General features: G+C 37.7%; 1 protein-coding gene across 1 annotated transcript; it reads left to right on the forward strand.

The window, feature by feature from the left end:
• Positions 1-3,570: 3,570 nt before the first annotated feature.
• On the forward strand, positions 3,571-10,052 carry kctd12.2 (potassium channel tetramerisation domain containing 12.2). The gene has a single exon (XM_049469673.1). The coding sequence runs from the start codon at positions 3,986-3,988 to the stop codon at positions 4,850-4,852; it is 867 nt and encodes a 288-aa protein (XP_049325630.1). The 5' UTR covers positions 3,571-3,985; the 3' UTR covers positions 4,853-10,052.
• The last annotated feature ends 17,660 nt before the right edge of the window (positions 10,053-27,712 follow it).

Below are 27,712 nucleotides of genomic sequence, written 5' to 3' on the forward strand. Positions count from 1 at the left end.
AATCAATTTGTACAAACAGGCATAAATAACACACACAAAAAGGCTTTTGTTACCAGGAGGAAGTGTAAGTTTGGGCATTTGTAGGTAGTGTGCTTGTTTAGAGTCCAAACACTTGACTCTCACTTAAGTCTGTGTTAATGTGAACGAATGGCTAATGATTAAACTGTAGATAGTCCTGAAAGAGAACACTCTCAGTGTCTTAGTTCTTGACCAGAGTAAGTTTTTGTTTGAATTTGATGGTTTAGAAGGTCTGACATTATTAAGAACTAAGTATTTTTAATCTGGCTGCCCAGCATGAACAACATGACCAAGCTAACTGACTAGCTAACTGACTTCCCCAAGCTGGTGAACAAGCATGATCATCCTGACCAAGCTCGATAAAAGGTATGTGCAAGCTTGTCGAAAATCACGACCCAACATGACCAAGCTACTCGACTAGGATCACCAGCAAGATCAAGCTTGTTCACTAGTATGACCAAGCTAATCGAATAGCATCACAAAGCAAGACCATGTTAATCCACTAGCATGACTTGCAAGACCAAGCTAACAGCTAGCATAACCAGCATGACCAAGACTATCAACTAGCATGACCAGCATGACCAAGCTAATCACTTAGCATGGCCAACATAATTGACTAGCATCACAAGCAAGACCAAGTTAATCAACTGGCATGGCCAGCATGACCAATATAATCAACTAGCATAATCAACAATACCAAGTTAATCGACTAGCATGACCAAGCTAATTGACTAGCATGAGCAGCATGACCAAGATAATCAACTAGCACAACCAGCAAGACAAAGTTAACTGACTAGCATGACCAAGCTAATTGACTAGCATGAGAAGCATGACCAAGATAATCAACTAGCATAACCAGCAAGACCAAAATAATTTAAAAAGCATGACCAAGCTAATTGATTAGCATCACAAACAAGACCAAGTTAATCAACTAGCATAACCAGCAAGACCAAGTTAATCGACTAGCATGACCAAGCTAATTGACTAGCATCACAAGCAAGACCAAGCTAATTACTTAGCATAACCAGCATGACCAAGATTATCGACAAGCATGATCTGAATGACTAAGATTATAAACTAGCATGACCAAGCTAATCGACTAGCATCACAAGAATGATCAAGTTAATCACTTAGCATGACCAGCATGACCAAGCTAATCACTTAGCATGATCTGCATGAACAATATTATCGACTAGAATCACCAGTAAGACCAAACTAATCATCTAGAATGGCTGAGGTAATGAACTAGCAAAAACTATCAAGACCAAGCTGGTTGACCATTTTTACCAAGCCTGACAATTACCATCTAAAACTATCATCCACCAATAAAGATTTAATCACCAGTGGTGTGCAGTGAGGCCCTTCTAACCCTTTAGAGAAGGGGTGACAATAAGTGCATGTAAATATTTTTTAATCAGGAAATATATATCATAGCTATTGTAAGTGTCTGGACTTATTTTATAAATTAACTAAAATAAAAATCAGCAACTAATTCAAAGCATTAGTCTGTGTTTTTCAGTTGCTATAGGACTCTTAATATGACTGACAGCGGTACTGACCAATCAGAGCTTTTTAAAATGGCTTCTGCCCCCTTGTGTCTGCTCATGGACCCTTTTTTTTGTTAAATCGTTTTTTATTTCTTGAATAAATCAAAGTTTGAACGTTTTCTGTGGATGATGGAACTAAATGTGTTTAACACCTGTTTTGTGTTTTTTTTCTTTTGTATTTATGTAAACTTACGAGTACTGTTCAACCCAGTGATAAGCCAACAAAAGAGGGTTTCTCCAAATGATCACATGACCCACTCAGGTGAAAGGTAGCAGGTGTTGATCATTAGTAATCTTGACCCCTGAAGGTAATAAAAGGAGGTTGTTTGGTGTGGCTGAGGAGATAGAAAGGCAGAAGGAGTGTTTTGTGGAATAAATGCATTGCTGTGTGCTAATTTTGTTTCTGAGTTTTTAAACGTAGCACTTTTTTTTGAGCTGCTTTCAAATGGTCAGACTTTCTGAACAACATGGGCATTCAAGATTTTTTTGTGAAATGGTGTTAATGTTTCATGAAAAGGTATCTGCTTGGTAGCTGTGCTTTTATATGTCAAGAAACACGTTTGTATTTCTTAACAGGCTTTTTTAATATATAATGTAGGGATTTTATACTTTCTATGTTATTGTTTTGAGTGAAATTAAGTTAATTAGGTTTGGGTGTCTTAAATTAGGTTAGAGAACGGCAGTTCTAGTTATGATGATCTGGTTTAAGGAAGCCTTTTAATAAACTTGACTCTTTAATAAGGGGATTAAAATATTGGTTTATTTTGGTTGTGAACTATGTACAATGTTGTAAAAGAAAAAAAGGTTACTAACAGTATAGTAACTATTTTTTTTTACAAATTATTCTCTTGTTTAGTGAATAAGAGTTGATTCACCCAAAGGCCTAGAGTTTATATGCAGGCGTGGAGCTTATACTGTGATCTTGTGGTTAAAACGGCTTGTTTCTTCAAATTGCTCTAAGTTACACGTTTCAGAAAGTAAAGTTACTTTTTACTTATTGTTTTTTTTGTTCCATTTGAGATTTTGTCAAAGTGATGGGATGTTTATCTTGCCCACTCATTTGTATTTTTTTTTTTAGTCAAACCTTTTCTGTTAAAAGTACAGATTCCAAAAGCAGTCACACTGTGCTTCTAAAGAGCCACCAAACACTGCCCCCAAACCAGAAACCCATATCTGCCCTCGCTTTGCACCTGCATGTACATTTACTTGTTTATGCAGTTATTTAGGTTAAAAACATCTAAGGTCAATGTTGGGTTTTATTTCTTAATTTCTTTGTTAAAATAAAGGTTGAAGTGAATCTTTTCTGCAGCTGCTGAAACTGAAAGCAAGAAATGCAAATTTTTAAATGTGTAACATCTGTTGTGTGGGTGTTTTTTGTAATTATGTAAACTTATTAAAACCCACTGTTGGGTAAGCAGGTTTCAGTGTGGTCTACTTAAGGTTGTCTGGTGAAATTGCAAACTTTTAAAACTTAAATGTGACACTGTTGGGTTTACACAGCAACACAGAAACTAAACAATCTAAAATTGATTAACCAAATTTGACCATTTTTTTTTCAATATGCACATCAACAAAAAGGACAGAACTACTATCTTCCATGTTTTAGTGCACACTCTCCCAACATGCCTGGTCCAACACATCAGCTGGCAACCAAGCCAAATCACTTGAGCTGAGCTTGAAATTTTGTTTTTTTGGTTGACTTTTGGTTGAAATGTGTAAAAAAAAAATCTGTAGTTTACTTTTTCATGGGAAAACCTTACTAAACCTGCCCACTCCTCTCAAACCTGGTTCTCTAATATTTTTTATACATCTAAATAAATCTTTTTTTTTATACTTTCACATTAATCCAAAATATAAATCAAACTAAAACAAAAGTTTTTTTGTGAGTCAACGTGTTTCCACTGATTTCTGAGTTTAGTTCTGAGCTGCCTGTCCGCGGTGTTAATAAGGGGTTAAGTCCTCCTCCTTCAGCCCGTCACTTTCCTCCTCCCACACAACTCTGCTTTCCAGCTCTATAAACAAAATCTGAGCAGAAGAAGAGAAGACTGAGGAAGAGAAGGAGGAGGGGAAAAGAGGAGAAAAACAGCCAGCAGAGATTTTTTTCTTGCTTTCTTACTTTCTTCTTTTTCTTGGAATCTTTGTGCGCGCGCTACATACTGCCTGGATAAAAAAGGACGATTTACGCACAAGTTGAAGAGAAAAAAAAGCAAAAGACAGTCTCTGGCTTCTGGAGCGCGTTTATCTATTATTTGTTTTATTTGTTTAAGAAGCGGGGTTCTTACTTTATTCTCAGTGGTGTGCGCGCGTTTGTCAAGCGCGTGCGTGCACGCACATACATACACATACACACACACACGGACATAAACACGCGCGCGCACACGCACGCACCAGGCGCACAGCCCAGCCGGACTGTAGGTAGGATGGCGCAGCCCTGCAAAAGCAGCGCGGCCAAGGACGCGTTCCCCGAGCTGGTGGAGCTGAACGTGGGCGGCCAGGTGTACGTGACGCGGCGCTCCACGCTGGTCTCCGTGCCCGACTCGCTGCTCGGGCGCATGTTCGGTCAGCAGAGCCCGGCGGAGCTCAGCACCGACACCAAGGGACGCTTCTTTCTGGACCGGGACGGATTCCTATTCCGATACATCCTGGACTACCTGCGCGACGGGAACCTCGTGCTCCCCGATTATTTCCGCGAGCGCGCCGGTCTGAGGCGCGAGGCCGAGTTCTTCCAGTTGCGCGAGCTGGCGCGCCGCCTCGCGCCTCAGGTGAGCAAGGAGAACTCGATCAGCGACGAGGCGCAAGGTGAGCACGACCACGACGACGTATGCGGCGGCGGAAGCGTCGGTAGCATCGGGAGCATCGGCAGTGCGCTTCCGACGACCTCCACGACGTCTACGATCGCTCTAACCGAGCCACGCTCACCGTCACTCAAGTGCGGCTACATCACCATCGGCTACCGGGGCTCCTACACGATCGGCCGCGACATCCAGACGGACGCGAAGTTCCGCAGAGTCGCGCGCATCACCGTGTGCGGCAAGACCTCGCTGGCCAAGGAGGTGTTCGGGGACACGCTCAACGAAAGCCGCGACCCCGACCGACCCCCGGAGCGCTACACCTCGCGCTACTACCTCAAGTACAACTTTCTGGAGCAAGCCTTCGACCGGCTGGCCGAGATGGGCTTTCGGATGGTGGCGTGCAGCTCCACGGGCACGTGCGCCTACACCAGCAACGATCCCAATGAGGACAAGATCTGGACGAGCTACACTGAGTACGTGTTTTGCAGGGAGTGACCAAAAAGAAAAAGAAAATCAAAGAAAAGTAAAGAAAAAAAAACCCAGCAACAACTACTACGACTACTATAAGTGACCACTTGTTTTGGTAAAGGACTTTTGGCTGGACACTTAGAGTAATGTTATCTTAATTGCCGTAGTTTTTATCATCAGAGTGGTCAGAAAAGATGGGGTGAGGCAAGGGGAAGGATGGGCAAGAACCTTGAAATGTGGTTGAAATATGATTGATTGAAGTAATGTCTGTTGTTGTTTCAACATTGAAACAATGTTAAATGGTGAAACGTGAATCAGCATACTGTCCTCAACCTTTTGCCTTTTGAATTAGCATTTTACATTTCATCACCATACAATTTCATCATACAAAAACGGTTGGATGGAGGAATGAAAAAGTGGTTTTATTCCATTTGCAGTAAATGTTGGCTTTACCATACCTGTTGTATTTGGGAGTGTGTTCATGTTCTATTGGTTTTACTCATATGTTTTTGAGATCAGATGTTCAAAGATAAGATTGGTAGAGGTGGGTAACATTCTTTATACTCTGCAGCTTTACTACAGTGATGTAACTTAAGTTTATTGTTAACATTCTTATTGTTGACCATAGAATTAACTAGTTTTAGTAAGCTATGGTTTATTAAAGGTTAAACTTTTCAAAATCAACACTAAATCCAATGTTGATTTAATTATAACAGCTGCCAGTTGGGATCACCCTCAAGTAAGAACAGTAAGGTGTTAACATAACAGTGTCAGGTCTATAAAAAAAAAAAATACACGACTCCATTCTGCTCTACTATTGTCTTGTATCTTCTGTAGTCCATCTGTTCCAGCATTTCTGCTTCAGCTCAAGGGATTGGGCTTGGTTGCCAGCAGCTGATGGGTTGGACCAGGAATGTTGGAGAAGAGAACTCGCTAAAACATGTAGGAAAGTGGTGCTCCAAAATTAGAGCATTGTGGCCACCAGCTATACTCTTCAAAGCAAAGATGCTACAAAGGATCCTTTGATGATTTAAGTAGAATATCTACTTTTTGGTCCAGTAATTGTAGGTTCTTGCAAACATGGAAGTAACAATCATTTTAGACCTTCAAAAACAGAAGTGGTTCTTCTATAGCATTTATAATAATAAAAAACAACCCCTGTGTATTTCATTTACTCCATTTACTAAGAGCTCAGTAATATAGACTTATAAGTCTAACTAGTAGCAGAGGTGAACAGAACAGCCTAAAACCAGACAGAACCCTAAAGACTGAATTTTCACTTCTGCAAAATAAACAAAAACAAGAACTAATTAAAAGTAGATTCTTAAAAAAACTGTAAACTGTGAAAGTGAACATGCACCAGTTCTGGAAATACACAAAGAAGAACAAGAAGTGGGTAGAGCCATCTTAAATACAGCTAAACAAGCTAAGTAAAAGCAAAAAAAAAAACAGGTCCAAAAATAATATCATTTTACTGTTAATATTTTTAAAAGGGGGAATGCTACCAATTTCTCAAACTTAAATTATGATGTAAAAAACCCTCAATTCTAGAGAAATGTACCTAGTCTCAGAATTGTGAAGTTTTTAATGCATTCAGAGCTAGTCTTGTTTTCAGATTTGTTTTTTGTTTTTTAAATAAATATCCTGCCTGCCAGCTAAGACAGTATTTCATAACAGTTTCAAGTCCAGGTTTAGATTTTTACAAATAAATGCAGGTGAGGCAGTACATAAATTGATTCCCAAAAGATTTATCAAAATTTTTCTCATTATCTACGTTCTATATGAAAAATGTTATATGGAGAAATTTGAATGGATTTAAAAAAATAAAAATAGAGCAGCGATTTACAACTCAGAAGACACATGCTGGGTTACTGTTAATATATATTATAGAACAACTAAAATTACTATTTCCTGTCAAAACCACCACATTATAAATACATACATTCATTATATGGGCAAAAGTATTAAAGTGACCACAGGAGCTTCTTTAGTTTTTTACTTTTTGTAACTTTACGTAGTTAGAAGGTTAGTGGCTTGAGTTTCTGTGGTTCCTAAATGCTTTCACTTTTTAATACTACCACTCACAGATGATGGTGAAATCATGATACATCTAGGAGTGAAGAAATTTCAACAGCTGACTTGTTGCAGTAGTAACATCCTATTACAGAACCACACTGAGTTCTTTACAACCAGCCATTTTTTCACTATTGTTTGGTTTGATTTGATTTAACCCTTTCAGACCTGAATTATGTGCCAGTGTTGAAAAATTATTAATAATAACAATGCAGTTTTCTGCCTGCAGTGCACACTAAGAAGACTCTATATATTATTGATATTAGAACATAACATTTATATTAACATTAAATCCAATTAACTAAAATAAGTAACTGTTTTATTTTAATATCTATTGGATTGGCAGTCTGTGCTCAACATTTTTACTTTAGATTTGATATTGACCTTTTTGTTCATAAGCCATCCCTAAACACAAACATAAACATGGAAAAAATTAGTAGTTCTAAATTACATATAATTGGTTAAAATGAGCTCTTTTAATTTGCGTCTTTGGCTTTAGTGCTGCTTTTTTTGGTGTTGTTGTTGTTGTTCAGTGCAGTGGGCGGGGCTAAGCTATTGTTTTATTGGCTTAGAAACTTTTTCCTTTGCCCTTTTTTTTGTCTATTCTGATAAAAAAAATAGTCTCAATTAGTGTTTAATAAAAAGTAAGAAAATACATTATGTCCATTGTAATGGATGCAGTGTCTGACAGGGTTAATACACCTGAATCCAAATGATTAAGAACTGTGTCTCAATTCATGATTATACACAAATAAAAATAAAATTTTTTGCACAGAAAAGTAAATGTGACCAAAGTTGCGTTAAATCCATCTCCAGTTAAAAGTTGTTTACTCCTCTCTGTTACAAAACATACACATCCAGTTATGAAGGGGTCCAAAAGCAGTGACCAAAAACCAGCGTGGGTTTAAAAAAATGCATCAGGTCAGAAAACTACACAACTACACTCAATCCTGTGGCTGACTTTTCCCTGGGCTGAAGAAACCGCAGCTGTGGGAGTTGTTTATTAGTCCAGAGAAGCAGCAGAGGAGGAGAGAGCTGCCTATAGAAGCTGTAATTAAAGTTAAAGAAGTGGAAACATTGGGCAAATGTATGGATTTTTCCAAATTACAGATGTAAAAAAGCCTAAAACATCAATCAAATGGAGTAGTAATAAGTAGTGGAGTAGAGGAAATAGTAACAATGATAAAAAATCAGGAAGTAAAATTGGTCAGCAAAAACAGTTTTTAGGTACTAAATTACAGATAAACACGCTGCAGAACTGCTGTAGTTAACCCAGCATTTGTTATATTAGGAAGGGAAGTTTGTTGACCTTGTTCTTCTTCTCTTTTTTTCAATCTCTGTGATCTAAAACACCGTTCTACATTTATCCAAACAGAGAAGTAGAAGCAACTGTAATGCAGTGCATGTGTCAAAGCAACTGAAATGGAAGACTTTGAACGCAGTTTGAATGACTGAAATACAAACTTTTTTACAAATCTACTTGATTAGGCTTTTTTAAAACCAACCAAATTTCACTTAAGAACTAAGACACCTGGAACTAAGTTGATGCAAATCAGTTTTAACCCTTTTTTAAATGATTAAACAGGTCAATGATTTAGTTATTCATACTGGAAACCATTTAGCTGTACAATGGATTATGTGTGGTCCCACAGGGCTCTATTGTAGGGCCTATAAAATGGAGATACATTATGATAGTAATGTACACTCGTAAAGTAAAGTGTGGGATTACAAACATTTTTTTTAGCAAATCTACTTGATGAGGCCTTTTTTAAGTTCATCCAAAATTCACTTTAGAACTAAGAGACCGGAAACTAAGTTGATGGAAGTAAAGCAGAGGCTACTACCCATCTCCGCAAATCAGTTTTATTTCTTTTTTAAATGATTTAACAGGTCAATGATTCAGTTATTCTATTCTAAAAGCATTTAGCTGCACAGTAGATTATTTGGGGTCCCACAAGGCTCTATAGTAGGGTCTATAAAATGAGAAACATTATGATGGTAATGTACATTGTGCCAAAGCATAGGTTGAATAACTGAAATACAAACTTTCTAGCAAATCTACTTGATGAGGCTTTTTTAAATTAATCCAAATTTCATTTTAGAGCTAAAAATAACCTGGAACTAAGTTGATGGAAGTAAATTAGAGGCTTCTACCCATCTCTGCAAATCAGTTTTAACCCTTTTTTTTTAAATGATTAAACAGGTCAATGATTCAGTTATTTATCCTGAAAACCATTTAGCTGTACAATAGATTCGTTAGGGTCCCACAGGGCTCTATTGTAGGGCCTATAAAATTGAGATACATTATGATAGTAATGTACACTAGTGAAGTAAAGTCTAAAGCTTACATACAGAGTGTAATATGTTTTAGGTAAGGGGTTAAGTATGTTCTGACTGTATGTTTTGACTGCAGTTTAATGACTAGCTGGTGGCTATACACAGTGTTTAGCTTAAACAGTTCAGCGAACTCCGTTCAGCTTGGTGTGCAAATTCCTAGAAACCAAAAACAGACGGGCCTGCCTGGACAGATTTGGATATGGGAAAGACATGCAGGTAACATTCCCGGTTCTGTTACAACAGTGAGTAATGTTACATAATGCCTTCTCCAGACGGGAACACTTCACTTCAAGTCTTCAAGTCTCTGAACTTCCTAAAAAGAAAGAAAAGGCCTTCATGTTCCGGATCCTGACTGACCCTTCAGACGCGAGGCATCTGTTTCTCCTAATGCTCTCCAGAACTTCATATTTTAGTGTTTCACAGACTCTGTTTTTTTTAGCGTTTGTCTTTTTTTGTTGTTTAATCTCACTGGAGTTTTATTATTATCTTTCTTCCACACAGGAAAAAGAATGAGGGTCTTCCTTATTGACAGTGACGTTTCTGGCAACACTTCAACATGAGCTTGAGTTTTGTTTTCTAGTTGATGGTGTAAGATAACCTATTGGCTCATTTGAAATAAACTGTTTTTTTTTTTTTTTTTGCAGTTTTTTAGCCCCTTAGGCCGGACCCTGTGTGTCCGAGTTTATTTTTGGACGTTATCTGAAGTTAATAACGTGATTTATTTCTTTCTCTGCACTTGTATATTTGATTTCTTGAACTTTTGCCCAAACTGTTTTTTGTCTGTGAGATCCAAGGAATAAACTCTGTATGAAAGATGGTCATGAATGAATAGAGACTCTTGTCTGTGGCTGTTCAGATCACATGATTCAAATGTAGTTCAAGCAAAAGAGATCTTAACAAGTTAAAGGAAAAACTTTATGACTGGCAGCCAGCTTCTCATTAGCTGTAGCAGCTGAACATTTGAGGAAGTTATCATTTTTTTATTAAGATTAGATTAACGTGGATTGGATAAACTGTTTTGAAGTTAATTCTGAGGAAAAGTACACATAGATAATGATGACCAGCTCTCCTTCACGCACCATGTGGCCTCAGTTGCTCGATCCTGTCGCTTCGTGCTTTATAACGTTTATGACCGTTTCTGACGCAACAGGCCACCCAACTCCTGGTACAAGCAGTCGTCATCTCACGCCTCGACTACTGCAATGCCCTGCTAACTGGCCTCCCGGCCTGCGTAGTAAAACCTCTCCAAATGATCCAGAATGCAGCAGCACGTCTGGTCTTCAACCAGCCAAAACGGGCACATGTCACCCCGCTGCTCATTGAGCTCCATTGGTTACCATTTGATGCTCGCATCAAATTCAAAACTCTTACAATTGCCTACAAGGTGATGACAGAACAGGCTCCTTCCTACCTGCACTCGCTCCTGAAGGCTTACGCTACCTCCCGGCCGCTGCGCTCCTCCAATGAACGTCGCCTCGCTTTACCAAACAAACACTCACACAAAGCAATCCAGACTGTTCTCATACAGAGTTCCCCAATGGTGGAACAATTAAACTACCTTCCACTACCAGATCAGGAGAATCTCTCACTATCTTTAATAAACTCCTGAAGACAGAGCTCTTCAAAGAGCACTTACTCTCCTAACACCTCTAACTAACTACCTTCTACTACCAGATCAGGAGAATCTCTCGCTATCTTTAAGAAACTCCTGAAGACAGAGCTCTTCAAAGAGCACTTACTCTCCTAACACCTCTAACACACTAACTACTTCTAACCTCATTTCCTTCTTCCCCTCCTTCACTTCTCTATCCTTTTATTTCCCTTCGACCTCCTTTAAGCCCTATCTAAATGGTTTATCTTAATTCCTATTACTTTTGTACTTGACTTTTGTAAGTCGCTTTGGACAAAAGCGTCTGCCAAATGTAATGTAATGTAATGTAATATAATGTAATGTAAGATAACAAACAAACAACAAGTACAAGTGTAAAGTACAAGTATAAATACTTGTCTTTAATAAATACTTCACTGACATGCCATGACATGATACTGTGGATTGAGGAATGTTTTGAAAACACAAAAATTAGTATATAAAATTAGAATAATATATAAAACCAATTGGTACTTTTGGCTGTGTGGGCAGTGTGCCAAATCCTGCTGGAAAATGAAATCTGCATCTTCATAGAAGTTGTCAGCAGAGGGAAGCAAGTGCTGTAAGATTTATTTTCTGGGAAAACAAAACTGCACTGACTTTAGACTTGATAATAAAACACAGTGGATCAACACCAGCAGATGACAGACATGACTCTCCAAACCATCACTGATTGGTGGAAACTTCACACTAGACCTCAAGCAGTTTGGACTGTGTGTCTCTCCACTCTTCCTCCAGACTCTGCTCCCTTGATTTACAACTGAAATGTAAAATATTCTGGAGTCACGGTTTATTTTATTTTATTTTTTTGTTCCACCTTAAATGCTTGTTATGAACAATATGGCTATAAAACATTGAAACTACATATTGAAGTATGGTAATACAGTGTTTTTTGGAACACCATACCCCAAAAAACACCATAAAAAACACCAAAGTGCTAAAAAGTAGGACCAAGAGAACGGAGAGGATTCCTTTTAGTGAAAAGTACAAGACTAGGATTAATTCATGTCTGGGAAACAGCCCTAAAGGCTATTTAACTTATGCAATTGTGGAAAAATGGCAAAAACATGTTTGTTGTTCTGTATTTGGCCAAATTATCCATTTTGTTTGGTTTTAATGTCAACCAAAGATGTACATTTTTAGTGCAACCCAACCCCACTACAGCTGCAACATAGTTCTTTACAGAACCAAAAGTGGAACCATTTGAGTCACACTTTTGACACATTTTTTTAGAGTGCAAATCTATTTGATAGGCTTTTCTGATAAAGCGGCCAGCTTTTAGAGTAACAAGTGCAAAGATAAAAGATTAGCTCTTCTAATAAAATGGCAGCTGGCATAATTAAATGTTAGCATAAGCTAAAATGCTTCAGTGTACCACTCCGGAAAGGTCAAAAGTTTAAGATTAAGATAAGCAAATGGCATGACTGAGAAAACAGGCCGGAGAGCAGTCATGCTGAATCTGCATAACGTCGGGAATAAAAGCTGATGATGTTAGCGCACATCGCTATTGTGTCGTAAAAGGAAAGAAAAAAACAACATTCGCTGAAATGACATTGTGCTGGCGATGTGGAATCAGATGTGAAAGTCGATTAGACCTTTTTTGCTCTTAGGAAACAGATGGAGGGCTGTGACATGAGGAACAGGAACTAGGCCCGAATGTGCCAGGAGGGTCCTGTGACCATGGCGTCTGTAAAAACACACACACACAAAAGCATGAGCATATGGCCAAACATATGTATACTATACATACATATGTCATCTACAGCTACTAACACATGAGCATATACAGCTCTGAAAAAAAAAAATGAGAGACCACTTAAAAATTAAAAAGCTCTGGAATATAATCAAGAGGAAGATGGATAATCACAAGCCATCAAACCAAGCTGAACTGCTAGAATTTTTGCACCAGGAGTAAAGGCATAATCTTATCCAAAAGCAGTGTGTAAGACTGGTGGAGGAGAACATGCCAACATGCATGAAAACTGTGATTAAAAAACAGGGTTATTCCACCAAATATAAACTTGTTTTCTTTGCATTATTTGATTGTAATTTCAGCCACTTCTTACCAGTTAGAGCAAATAAATGCTCTAAATTACACAAAAAAAAATTGTAATTTGGGAGAAATGTTGTCTGTAGTTTATAGAATAAAACAACAATATTCATTTTACTCAAACATAAACCTATAAATAGCAAAATCTGAGAAACTGATTCAGAAACTGAATTTTTTACTGTACATAATTATGCAGTCATCTACAGCCTACTAACACATGAGCACATATGTTCAATACAGGAACGTGGGCTGTCGCTCACATACACACTTACAGATACACACATACACACACACACACACACTCACACACACACGCTCGAGCATGCACACACATGCACAGTTACGCTATTTGAGTTATGATGTAGCTGAATGGAAAACCATGGGAACTGAGCAGCTCTGTCTGGCTTTAAATAGAGAAGAGAACAGACAGTGCTCCGCAGCACATCAGTATCTATGGGACTTGTCATAATAATCATGTATTATATTGGGTTTATACACGGACTGAGCAGACAGGACTGCCTGTGGAGCGTCAATAGCACTGCCCCTCCGTCTCGCTCCATTTTTCTCTCTCCACTAGAATACAGATACTCATTTAAAAAAGGCATTTTTGCCTCAAGATGATTTACCCAGCTCTTAAAGGGCTCTCTGTATAAACTGTATTAACCAGAAACCAAGGCTAAGCTCAGAAACAAGCTACTGGGATGTTTGAGTGCTCCTTGAATGCTCTTTGTAAATATATCAGGTGGGTATATGTGGTACATAGAAATTTGCATGGTCCACATTTTAAATATAAAATGCAATGTTGCTTATATGTGTCTAAAAATAGTGTACTATTAGAACTGATGTACAAAAAGCACATTAATCTTTGATTTTTTACATCCTACTTCCGAATGTGTTCATGTGCTACTTTAAAACCAACACAGCAAATATATGAACACTATATAAAATAATATGAACACTATCAAAAATGACTGAAATTAATTTTAAAACAGTCTGAAAAGGTTGTGGTATACGCCCCCTCATGTAAACGTGTGTTTCATCCAGAATTCTGCCTTTACAGATTGTACAAATGGAATTTTCCAGTTTCCTAAAGGCATTTACAGTGTTAATAACAAGGCTAAGCTAAGCAACAAGTTAGCAACAGCACTGAAACACTGCTAATCTAATCATCAAGCTAGCAACAGCACAGAAAACATGGCTAAGCTAAGCAACAAGTTAGCAACAGCACTGAAACACTGCTAATCTAATCATCAAGCTAGCAACAGCACAGAAAACATGGCTAAGCTAAGCAACAAGTTAGCAACAGCACTGAAACACTGCTAATCTAATCAACAAGCTAGCAACAGCACAGAGAACATGGCTAAGCTAAGCAACAAGCTAGCAACAGCACTAAAACATGGCTAAGCTAAGCAACAAGCTAGCAACAGCACTGAAACATGGCTAAGCTAAGCAACAAGCTAGCAACAGCACTGAAACATGGCTAAGCTAAGCAGCAAGCTAGCAACAGCACTGAAACATGGCTAAGCTAAGCAGCAAGCTAGCAACAGCACTGAAACATGGCTAAGCTAAGCAACAAGCTAGCAACAGCACAGAAAACATGGCTAAGCTAAGCAACAAGCTAGCAACAGCACTGAAACATGGCTAAGCTAAGTAACAAACTCAGTCTCTAAAAGCACTGAAACATCGCTAATCTAATCAACAAGATATTATAATAGTACTGAAAACATGGCCACAAGATAAAGCTTTTAAAGCAGTGAAAATATGTCTAATTAAGCTAGGTAACAACCTCTAAGTGAATAAAAGCAGTGGAAATGTGGCTAATAAACTAAGCAACAAGTTAAATCAGTGACAGCACAGAAAACATGGCTAGGCTAAGCAACAAGCTAGCAACAGCACTGAAACATGGCTAGGTAACAAACTGAGTCACTGAAGCACTGAAACATGTTAATCTAATCAACCAGATATAGAGTAACAGCACTGAAAACATAGTAACAAGATAAGGGATTTAAAGCAGTGAAAACATGTCTAATAAAGCTAAGCAACAACCTCTACATGAGTAAAAGCAGTGAAAATGTGGCTAATAACTTAAGCAACAAGTTAAATCAGTAACCTGAAAGCTAAGCAATAAGATGAGGGAGTAGGTGCACCAAACATGGCTAATCTAAGAAACATGGTAAGTCAATACGTTGGTTTCACACAGACATAAACCACACAAGCACGTTATCTCTGATTGGTCAGAACTGTCTGGCACGTGAGCAAGAAAGTAAATATAATGAGAAGATTCTGTGTTCCAGTGCGTATATATCAGAACACAGAACGCTGGAAATTTGGCGTTGTGGAGTTGCTATGAGCAGTGAACGCTGCACAGACTGTGTGTGTAAACAGCATGGAGCAGCATAGGCAGCGTTTGTTCATAGCTGTGGTAATTAGCGTCTTCTGACCATTGACTGTGTATAGCTGGACAGAGCATCGTCTCTCAAAAGTGAAGCCACCACAGGTCGGGCGCCCCCTGCTGTTCAGTTTCAGAAAGCTGTGTAACCCCACCCATCCCCATAGGTTTCAATGGCAAAACAGACAACTTTCAATCACATTTTTTTCCAATATACTGTAATTCTACCTCCTTTATTTAAATGCAGCAGCTTTATATCGTCACAGAATTCGGTTTTTAAAACGTTATTCAGCTCTATTCAAAAAAGGTGTGGTTATTGTAAAAGGGCTGCTTATGGGCGGGACCAATAACAGACCGTCAGCTCCGCTCCGCTCCGCTCTGCAGTCTGTGACCGCGAGGCAGCCCTCAGGGGCGGGGTTATTTAAATGAGCAGGCTGCTCTCCACAGTCTTTCTCCCTCCTCTGGTCTCTACTGCGCAGACTCGGGTTTCAGGATTGCCAACATGGTGGAAGATTTTGGCTTTTGGATTTTCATTGAATGAATGGGAACGGAGACACGGCGTCCATCTTTTTTTACAGTCTCTGCTTCTGACTAATATATCATAGTAAACTGTGCCTTGTCAGCCGCTTAGCTCAAATAAAACCAGTATATTTAAAATTTTATATTTTAGACCGGATCACGTTCTCACCACAAGCGAAGGGCTCCAGAGTTCGTTTGGGACCAAACCGAGGCCACCTCCACTAGCAGGTCTTGGCCCGATCCCAAGCAAACTCTGAATCACTTCGCTTGTGGTGAGAATGTGATCCGGTCTCGATCTGACCCAGCTTTAAAATATACTGATTCAGTCTCGAATAGAGAGTGTGATTACTGTTTTCACACCTGCTCGATCAAACTGCATTAAATGTACAAACAAACCAGTGTCCGTTTTAACTGGACCAAATAATGCTTGTGTGAAAACGCCCTCAAAATATAAGTATTTCTCTAATAGAAATGTATAATATACATTATTTATAATATAAATTGGAACATTTACTGATTTACCAATCATGTGGCCTAAATTATAGAACAATTGTGGCAGTATGTGTGTATGTGCATTGTTAACACATTCATTTGCAAACGATAGTGGCCAAAACATCCGTCTGCTGGAGCCTAATTTTACCTATGACTCTGAATAAATGTCATATTCAAAGAAGCAATGGTTTTGTGGTTGAAAACAAGCCCTCACTCTCTCTGTGTGTGTGTTCCTCTCTCTCTCTCTCTCTCTCTCTCTCTGTGTAGAGGAAGTTCCATGAAAAGGAAACAGACGACCAACCCCCCATGCACTCCGGTCTTAATGCTAGCTGACTGACTGGACTGCTGTGGACGTGGGCGGGTTGAATATTTTGTGCCTTTAATTTGCATAGCATTGTTAATATTCAGTGACACAGTGAGAGAAAAAGGGAAGTCTATCACAGTCACATGCATAGAAGGAACACATCTAAAAAAAAAATAATTAAAAAAGTGAAAAGCGGTCGTCCGCAAAACTAACACATGCTCACATCCGCTGTTATATCTTATCCCTTAGACTCACAGCGTTGCAACACATTGGAAATTGCATCACGCCGCGGCTATATCGAGCGCCGTACTTTAGGAAGCGCTGATGCTGCTTGACATTTAGTCATGCGGTGTGTCTGGGCAGTTTTTGCATGAGGCTTCAGCAGTCTTCAATGTGTTGATTGTCTCAATGTCCACCCACAAACTGCCACCATGACTGGTCCCTGTGTCTCTCCAAACACAAACACCACCTTCCATAAAAAGAGTCTTGAAATAAAACTGTCACTTGTGACTCTAATTTGGTGGAAAGACGAAAAAACGGATTTTCCCATTATTCCAAAATGTCAAGGTGTCCGAAATCAATGTGCTTCTTTTGGCTGACATTAGCTACGAGGCTAATGCAGGCTAGTTGGCCATGTAGGCCATGTAGCAGCAGTGGAACACTATTGGTGCTATACTAACATGCCAAAAGTCATAGGATAGCAGTATGTACATTGATCATGATGGCAATGCCCACACCTGTATACAGCTCTGGAAAAAAATAAGAGATCACTTAAAAATGATGAGTTTCTTTGATTTTACCAAATTGAAAACCTCTGGAATATAATCAAGAGGAAGATGGATGATATCCAAAAGTTATCCAAAAGCAGTGTGTAAGACTGGTGGAGCACAACATGCCAAGATGCATGAAAACTGTGATTAAAATCCAGGGTTATTCCACCAAATATTAATTTCTGAACTTGTTTTCCTTGCATTATTTCAGCCATTTTTCATTTTTTGTAAATAAATGCTCTAAATGACAATATTTTTATTTAGAATTTGGGAGAAATGTCTGTAGTTTATAGAATAAAACAAAAATGTTTATTTTACTCAAACATAAACCTGTAAATAGCAAAATCAGAGAAACTGAAGTAGTCTCTGAAGTGGTAATTTATTCCAGAGCTGTATATCGTGAGGTGTTATCTTGTGAATGAGGTTGAGCACTGGTCAGTGTGCTCATGGCAAGAAGATTCTAACAAATTAAATAACAATATATAAACCGTTTCTCCCTTTGTAGTTACTACTGTAAGTTCATTTCATTTAAATAAAGGTTTTCAATGAATTAATAAATATGAGTCTAAATGAAGCACATTTAGTTTATTTTTTAATAACAAAGAAAAATAAACTAAATAAACTAGAGAAAGGGTTAATATATACCTCCTGGCCAAAGAAAGGTTACCATCTATGTTTTAGATGGCAACAAATGATTTAACCCTAACTGATGCAGTGAGTAGCTTCTCATGTGTTGTTAAAGAACCATTTGGAAAGGACACGACATCCTATGGTCGTATAAAAGATGTTAATGTGTTTCAAAAGATCAAACTATTGGCATACAACAATCATAGAAATAATCTAAGGAGATTCGGTAACGCTTTCTTTTACAGTACCCTAAGTTCTAGGTATTAACTAGGTAATAGTGAGGTACAAACTCGGAAGTACTAAGTAATTATTTTGGGTAACAAGATGGTAAGTACCAGAAAAGTCTTGCCTAATTACACTGAAATGGAACTAGGTAATAAACAGGTACATGGGTGGTACAAAGTCCAAAGTACTAGGTAATTATGTTGGTTAACAAGATGGTAAGAACAAGGACAGTTCAATTTAATTACACTGAAATATCTCACAGGTTCTAGGTAATAACCAGGTAAGTGTGAGGTACTAACTCCAGTAACATGATGATAAGTACCAATACAGTCTCCTTACCCTGAAATATCTCGCAGGTTCTAGCTAATAACCAGGTAAGTGTGAGGTACTAACCCCAGTAACATGATGATAAGTACCAATACAGTTTCCTTACACTGAAATATCTCGCAGGTTCTAGGTAATAACCAGGTAAGTGTGAGGTACTAACCCCAGTAACATGATGATAAGTACCAATACTGTTCATTTTAATCAGTCTCTATTTATTTGACTGAGAAATCCCTAAAAATGAATTTAAGGTTTATAGAGTGGAATTCTTCACTAGGAAGACAGCACAGGAATGGAATACTTGGCCATATGTTTAAAGACATTAGAGCATGTTACAAGGTTTAAGGGTGAAAAAGTATACCATAAGAATAAAGTGTTGAATATGTGTATTTACCCCCTTTTTAAACATAATTTGTAGAATAAGGTCTTACATGTTAAATATATATATATATATATTTAACTTATATATATATATTAAAACTGCTTAAAAATCAGGGTTATTAAAACTACCAAATATTGATTTCTGAAATCTTAAAACATTATTATAGTTGTTTCTAAATTAATATTAACTGCTTTTGTTTGCATTATTTGAGATCTGAAAGCACTAAAGCATCTTTTTCATTATTTTGACCATTTCTCATTTTCTGCTCTAAATTACAATATTTTTATTTAGTATTTGGGAGAAATGTTGTCAGTAGTTTATAGAATAAAATAACAGTGTTCATTTTACTCAAACATGTACCTATACATAGTAAGATCAGAGAAATAGAAAATTTGAAGTGGCTTGGAAGGGTCAATGGGGCGAAGGCAAGCTCCTGCCCGCAAGCTGCTTACCCCAATAAAAGCTGTCCTCAGCTTTCATTGTATATATAAGTTCAGTAATGCATGCTTGGTTGTGTCAAAAAAGAGATAAATAATAAACAGTAAACAGTTCTGTTTTGTTTTGAAGTTGTATGTTGTTCTTTTTGAAGTGCTTATTTGTTGAACTACATGGTAAGAACTGAGTAAAACCAGAGAAATAAGCTCTGCTCTCTTTTACAGTCCTTTTACTCCTTTATTAAGCAGAAAGTTCTGTTAGTTACACAGTGTTTTACATGGTACTTACAGAAAGTTGTGTCACATTTAAGTAGTTATTATATATATTTTAATATATATATATATATATATATATATATATATATATATATATATATATATATATATATATATATAAAATAACTACTTAAATGTGACACAACTTTCTGTAAGTACCATGTAATATATATTCTTTTGGGTTTCTGAATGGGTTTTTGTATGTGAAACGTGAAACATCCAGTCCTGTAGGGGGAGCAGTGCCAGGGGGCGGGCGCTAGGCTGTGGCTTAGGTGAGCAACAGGAGATGGGTCTCAGATTCAGCTGAGAACTCACACTGGGAACACCGTGTCTTCTCTGTATCCAGGTGGGGAAATATGTGGAACTGTGCAAGTATAAATGTTTCCAAAGCACTATAAGAGGGATATTTGAGTGTATATGTTCGTTAAAAGGTTTTGCTGTGTAATATGAGCCGCTATGGTCTTGTGTGTTGGTGGACGCTCAGCATCGGGGAGCATTCACTCCCGCGGCCCGCTAGCCGCGCGCCTGGCCGGCGCTCTTGCCTTTGCCACTAGCATTAGCCACTGCCCCCGCTAACCGCGCGCCTTACCGGCTCCGCGCTGTTATTCCTCTCGCTCTTTCGGTCGCTAACTTCGCTCTATAACCGTGTTTAAGCCTGTAATTATCTCTCGTGTGTTCGCGCTCTAGTTTTAGCTATTTTCGCTCGGTAATTGTGCCCGTGTGTCGCTGTTTCTCAAAGTAGCTCGGGCTAATTTCGCGCCTTCATTCCTATTGTTTCTCTATACATTTACGCTAGCATTAGCAGTCGCTGTTAGTTAAATACATGTTTATTAAAAGTCAAGTCAATTTTATTCTCTTTTTAAGAGCCAGTTTGGCCTTGTTAAAGTAAATATAGAGCATCTGCCAACCACAATAATGAGTTATTACAGCTAGATAAGCTACAGTTTAAGGTTTCTCTAAGTAATCATGTTTTTATACACTTTGTTCAAGTTTTATACTTTGGTCAATTCTATACACTCTATGCAGATACAAATATTAGAAACTCTACTTAAAATGAGATTTAAAAGCACTAAGATGTAGTTAGTGTGCTCAGTAAAAGTTAAAGGTGTTTTTGGTAATGTAGTGTGTTAATATGAAAGAAGTTTGAGTATTGGTATATGTATGCATATGTAAATGTATTAATATAGAGTAGTATTTTTATATTCATATATATATATATTTATTTATTTTTTTGTAGAAACAGTATTAAGAGGGTTTGCTGATTAAAAAGTAAAGGTAATATGTACTGTGATATACAGAGTTTTGTTAACTGAAAAAAAGTAAAAAAAGGATTCTCTGTGAATGTATGTAAAATGCAGATGAGATGCAATGTGTATGTGAAACTGCAAAAGAAAGAGAAAAGAGACCAAAGTAAAAGTGGTTTAGTTTGTGTATGTTGTTAAATAAAGAGATTAAGCTGAGAACTCACTGGAAACACCGTCTCACTGTGTCTTCTCTGTATCCTGTATTCAGCTGATCTAGGCCCTGCTCACCCGGGGTCGCAAACTGTTATAGCCTAACCCACGCCTGGGGAGTGTAACAGTTAGTGTTTTTACATGGTACTTACAGTAGGATGTTCTACAGAGGGTTATTTGTTGAACTACATGGTAAGAACTGAGTAAAACCAGAGAAATAAGCTCTGCTTTCTTTTACAGTCCTTTTACTCCTTTATTAAGCAGAAAGTTCTGTTAGTTACACAGTGTTTTACATGGTACTTACAGTAGGATGTTCTACAGAGGGTTATTTGTTGAACTACACGGTAAGAACTGAGTAAAACCAGAGAAATAAGCTCTGCTTTCTTTTACAGTCCTTTTACTCATTTATTAAGCAGAAAGTTCTGTTAGTTACACAGTGTTTTATATGGTACTTACAGTAGGATGTTCTACAGAGGGTTATTTGTTGAACTAAATGGTAAGAACTGAGTAAAACCAGAAAAATAAGCTCTGCTTTCTTTTACAGTCCATTTACTCCTTTATTAAGCAGAAAGTTCTGTTAGTTACACAGTGTTTTATATGGTACTTACAGAAGGATGTTCTACAGAGGGTTATTTGTTGAACTAAATGGTAAGAACTCAGTAAAGAGAAATAAGCTATTTCTTCTCTGTTATCAGGTATTGACCTTTTATTTTCAAATCAAATAAATAGAGACTGATTAAAATGAACAGTATTGGTACTTATCATCATGTTACTGGGGTTAGTACCTCACACTTACCTGGTTATTACCTAGAACCTGCGAGATATTTCAGTGTAAGGAAACTGTATTGGTACTTATCATCATGTTACTGGAGTTAGTACCTCACACTTACCTGGTTATTACCTAGAACCTGCGAGATATTTCAGTGTAAGGAAACTGTATTGGTACTTATCATCATGTTACTGGGGTTAGTACCTCACACTTACCTGGTTATTACCTAGAACCTGCGAGATATTTCAGTGTAAGGAAACTGTATTGGTACTTATCATCATGTTACTGGGGTTAGTACCTCACACTTACCTGGTTATTACCTAGAACCTGTGAGACATTTCAGTGTAATTAAATTGAACTGTCCTTGTTCTTACCATCTTGTTAACCAACATAATTACCTAGTACTTTAGAGTTTGTACCACCCATGTACCTGTTTATTACCTAGTTCCATTTCAGTGTAATTAGGCAAGACTGTCCTGGTGCTTACCATCTTGTTACCCAAAATAATTACTTAGTACTTCCGAGTTTGTACCTCACTATTACCTGGTTAATACCTAGATATTTCAGTGTAATTAGGCAAGACTTTCCTGGTACTTACCGTCTCGTTACCAAAAATAATTACTTAGTACTTCCGAGTTTGTACCTCATTATTACCTGGTTAATACCTAGACATTTCAGTGTAATTAGGCAAGACTTTCCTGGTACTTACCGTCTCGTTACCAAAAATAATTACTTAGTACTTCCGAGTTTGTACCTCACTATTACCTGGTTAATACCTAGATATTTCAGTGTAATTAGGCAAGACTTTCCTGGTACTTACCATCTCGTTACCAAAAATAATTACTTAATACTTCCGAGTTTGTACCTCACTATTACCTGGTTAATACCTAGAACTTAGGGTACTGTAAAAGAAAGCGTTACCGGAGATTCTAACTGAAACTACAGAAATCGGGTTAAGAACTGTCCAACGCTTTATTAAAAAGTAAAAGGAGAGTGGAGAAATATCATTTTTGAAGAAGGAAAGTGGTCTGAAAAAAAAATTATGTTTTGTGAAATTAAAATGGTAGAAAAGCAACATTAGAATTCAGGGATATGTTTAATAGTGAAAGTAAGAGCTTTTCCACAAGCCAGTGGGAAGGAAACTCAAGGGATTAAAGGGACTAAACAGCTGTGTAGCCTTAAGAAAAGCACTTATCAGTTATTAGGCTAATCTGCAAAAATGGCTTCAATTAGCAAGGGAGCATAAAGATTAGACTCTGGAGCAATGGAAGAAGGTCATGTGATGAGTCTGATGAGTCCAGATTTTTCCTGTTCCAGAGTGATGGAGCATCAGGGTAAGAGGAGGGATAACTTAAGTGATGCATCCATCATTGTTCTTTGTAAAATCCAAAGTATTTTGATATTCACAAATGTTTCCTGTTTTTTTTAGGATTTCTTAAGTTTATGTGGACAATCGAATCCATCAGTTTAGGAAGAAGAGCTGACAATAATTCTGAAGTAAAAAAAAAAACAGAGAAATTTGATATAAAGTTTTTAATAGGGCTTTTTTCAAGACCTAATTCAAGAACATTTTAAATTTTTAAAAGAAAGTTGATGATTGATAATTATGTTACACTACATCGAGAAGCAGCAGCCAATCATGCACAGCATACTCTCAACCAGAAACAACTGTCCAACTAAAGGACTGCTAATCCATACTTGCATAAACACTCATACAGACCAAGGCAAATTAGGCTACTTTCACCTTACCAGGCTAAAGTGACTTAAATCAGATTTCTTTTCAAATCAGATTTGAGTCACTTTCATATGTGGTCCTTAATCAGATACGTATCTAAACCATGGACATGAGACATGAATGTGAACAGTCAAATTGGAATTCATGCGTCTTTTTACTTTTACGCATTAGCATTAGCGCTACGTGCTTCTCTCTCGTACCCACACACCCATCCCTTGGTGCAGCTGTGCAGCTATAGCTGCAAAAACAGCAAAAGCAAACCACCTGGCCTTTTTTCTCCTCCTCGACCTGAGCATGAACTTCAGACCAGCTGTTTACTCTCCACTCCAGCAAAAGATGCTCCACATATGAGCTGCTGATGCATCCATTTCTCTTTATGAAGCTATATGACATTTTTTGCTGTTGGTGAAGAAGGAGATGTTTATACAGGTATCAATGTGCAGCATGTGAGGCTTTTCAGGGACAGATTCATTCACATTACACACAGATACAGATCACTTACATTTGTTAATGTGAACCGTCAAGATGTGCCAAATCTGATCTGAGTAAAAAATCGAATTTGAGCAATGTGGCTTGTAATGTGAACGTAGACTTAGTGTATCCAGTTTGCCTGATATTACTGTTTATGGACTATGGGAGGGAAACCATAGTTCAGATAGGAATAGTGGAAGAATATGGAAGTTCCACCCAGGTAAGGACTTGAACCGAGGACCCCGGCACTGGGAGATGGACGTGCTAACTACTTTATTGGTGAATAAGGCCCAATGTCTTCAGTTCTTGGACTTTAAATGTTAAACTCAGAAGAACACTAATTAGCTGAAGCCTTGTGATTCCATATTTTCTTTTAATGAGTTTTTCTGCTTTCTGAAATGAATCTAAGCTATTTATTGTCCTGCTGAGTAGCAAATCATTTTATCTGGAAAAAGTTAAGACGCCATACAGGCTAGGCTGAGTGATTACATTTCAGCATAAAAGGAAAACTTTGTGTTCAGCTCGTTTCTGAGAGTTTATTGTGTGGCTCAAGAGTTACAGGCCGCAGTTTCTGCCCGCATACAGAGCAACACTGCGACTATCTTGACACCCTTTAGAAAATAGCCAGTGGTGAATTCAGGCGGCAAAGAAAGGACGTTTCATGAATGTGCTGCGCTGGAGAGTGTCAGCAGACTTCAAACATGTGCAGGACTGAACTGTCCTCTCAGTCCTCCTCAGTCCTCAACGTCCAGATACTGTAAGTTGGGTTTCTGTTGCCAGGAAGCCAAACAAAGCTGCGATTTATCTGCAGACAGAAAAATGAAGCGTCTGACTCTCAGAATCTTCTTCTTCTTCTTCACTTTTTCTAGCACAATCAATTGCTCTTCTGACCATAATGGAGGAAACACTGAAGACAAGCCCAATGGTTCTATTGTACCTTCAGAAAAGGCTCCATTATTTTCATTCATACGTTCAATTTTGTAATTTATTATTAGAATACTGTGACATTTGGCCCACAAAACTTAACAAATGACACAGAGATTACACAGAAATCTTATTTTTCCATCATATACTCTAGATCAACCATGTTTTCAATACATGGCATTTTTGTTGTGCAGCTTGCCATGACAGGATGGAATAGAGCTGCAAACATTTAACATTCTTTATGTTGACCACTTGTTCTGGTTCAAAGATACATTTGGATTTTCTAAACTTATTTTTAATTTAAAGTGACAATCCATAAATTTTTGTGTGAGACCTACCAGACCATTCTGATTTTAAAATGAGTATATGTGGCTTCGGGGAATGATAGCAAAAGCACACTGATGCCATTTATTATAATATTTTGCCCTCTCAGCAACACTACTGCTTTTAATTAAAAAGAAAAAATCTTAAAGACTGATGCTTGAAGTAGTTTTAGATTTTACCATGACAGGGTGGACAGCATAAGCTTTACCTCAGCTATGTATAAAGACAATATGATAAATTTTAAGTGAAATTAATATGAATGAATTGCTAAACATGCAGTAAGTGTCTTCAGTCCCTTGAAAAGTATTAAGAAAACAATGAGAAGGTGTGAGAAGTTATGAGATTTAATCCATATTTTAAAATGAATAAATTTGACAGTAGTGTCGCAGTGTTTATTTTAAACGTCACTAGGCTCAAATTTGATAAAAAGGTGAATTTGTTGTAAAAATAATAATAATAATGTGTTGAAGCTTACAGATTAACCGCTTGCATTAGTTTGATATTGCTATGAAAAAAGTAAAATGAGTAATTCAGTATACATAATTACAGTATAAAACATCTTCGAAACTATGCTCTAACATAAAATGCAGAAAATGCAGTCTTTTTTTTTTACCAGTCAGCACTTTTATAAGTGGGCCCCATGTAAGTTAAAGGAGAACTGTGGTGTAAAATTTATTTTGTGGTAGTAAAATATGATAAAGAGTACTAACCTTTGTTGAATAGCTCACCTCCGCTCTCCTGCAGGATTCCGAGATCCAGTAAATTTGTGCATTTTGCCCAGCAATCTTTACAACGGCCACTTCGGGGTGTCCATTTTCCCCTGCAGATATATTGCTTTTTACACCATTATCCAGGCTCAATGTAGCCCCACATTTCGTTGGAGGAATTCGAAGAGCCCTGCCATTAAAATCGAGGAATTGATAACTTTAAAAGTGCACAAAAAGTTTATTAAAATCCACGCCTGTTGTAAAGAGTTCTGGGCAAAAAGCACAAAATTACTGGATCTCGGAAAGCTGTTGGAGAGCGGAGGTGAGCTATTCAACAAAGGTTAGTACTCTTTATCATATTTTACTACCGCAAAATAAATTTTACACCAGAGTTCTCCTTTAAAGATGGGCTGCCAATATAGATTTTGAAATTAGCTCCATATGGATTCTGTATGCCTTTGGCAACGTGAGCCACTAATAGAGCCAAACTGGGCTGCAAATGGGGCTCATTTGTGCAATAATCTACTGGCCCCCATTTAAGGGCTAAATATTAATTTGTATATATGCCCACATTAAATAAATATGAGTTGCCAATTGGGCCCTCTTTGGCTAACTCAGTTAGGGCCACTAAAAATTTGTCCATTGGTTCCATATGGGCCCTGTATGCATTTTCTCATGTGTGTCAATCATCTATTGGCAACAAACTGAGTTGGGTCCCCCTATGTATAAGCAAGTAATGGAGCCAGACATGCATTAGACTATTTAAACGTTCATTTCTATACGTGCCCCACATGGAATAGTAATGGGCAGACATTAATAAAGGTTTGTCCAGTGGATGTGTATCTGAAAAGTGAAGTCTAAAGCAAAGTTAAAGCGAATTGCAACATTTAAAAAGTAATTACGCATAAAAAAACATAAATGCCTGGCTGAGTCACTACATATGCCATATGTAAAGATAGCTCCAGTGCTTATTAAAGCTATCAGTATGGTCAAGGGTGCTCTTATGAGATGTGCATAATAATGGAGCTCCTGTGTGAGAAAGCTTTTAAGAGGAAGTGAAACGGTGAATGGTAATGAATGGTAAGAGCATGAATATTTCATTAAAGCTGTGCTGAAGTTCCGTCATTGTGAGGAAAAATGGGGGGGAAATAGTCAAGCACTGTGAATACACCCACCATTAGAATATATACACAGGACCCAAACCGGGATCAAGAAACTGGAAATGTCAAAATATTGATATTGTGATATACTGCGTCGTTTTACCTTATTAATATGTGGCATCAAATATGGATATATTTACTGAAATATAGGTGATCTAAACTCCCTAGGACCCTTTTTCCCCCCCAGTTTGGCTTACTAAAGTTACTGCTTCATTAGGATGAATAGGATGAATTTGCGGCAAGGAATATTGGTTGTTAAATTCTATAAATCTGACACTAAAAATACACAATTACTGATATTTGAAGTATTATAGAGAATTGTCTTGTGATATACAGTATATTGACTATCACAGAATCACATATCGTGATATCATCATTATCATGGGCAATGTATTTATATCATATTGTGAGATGCCCTCTGAATGTGAATTTGATTTCTGCTAGAGTTGCTTATCTGTTCCTATGAAAAAATTTGAGCCTGATGCCACCGGTC

Source organism: Astyanax mexicanus, chromosome 21, assembly GCF_023375975.1.
Source record: "Astyanax mexicanus isolate ESR-SI-001 chromosome 21, AstMex3_surface, whole genome shotgun sequence".
Lineage (NCBI taxonomy): Eukaryota > Metazoa > Chordata > Actinopteri > Characiformes > Acestrorhamphidae > Astyanax > Astyanax mexicanus.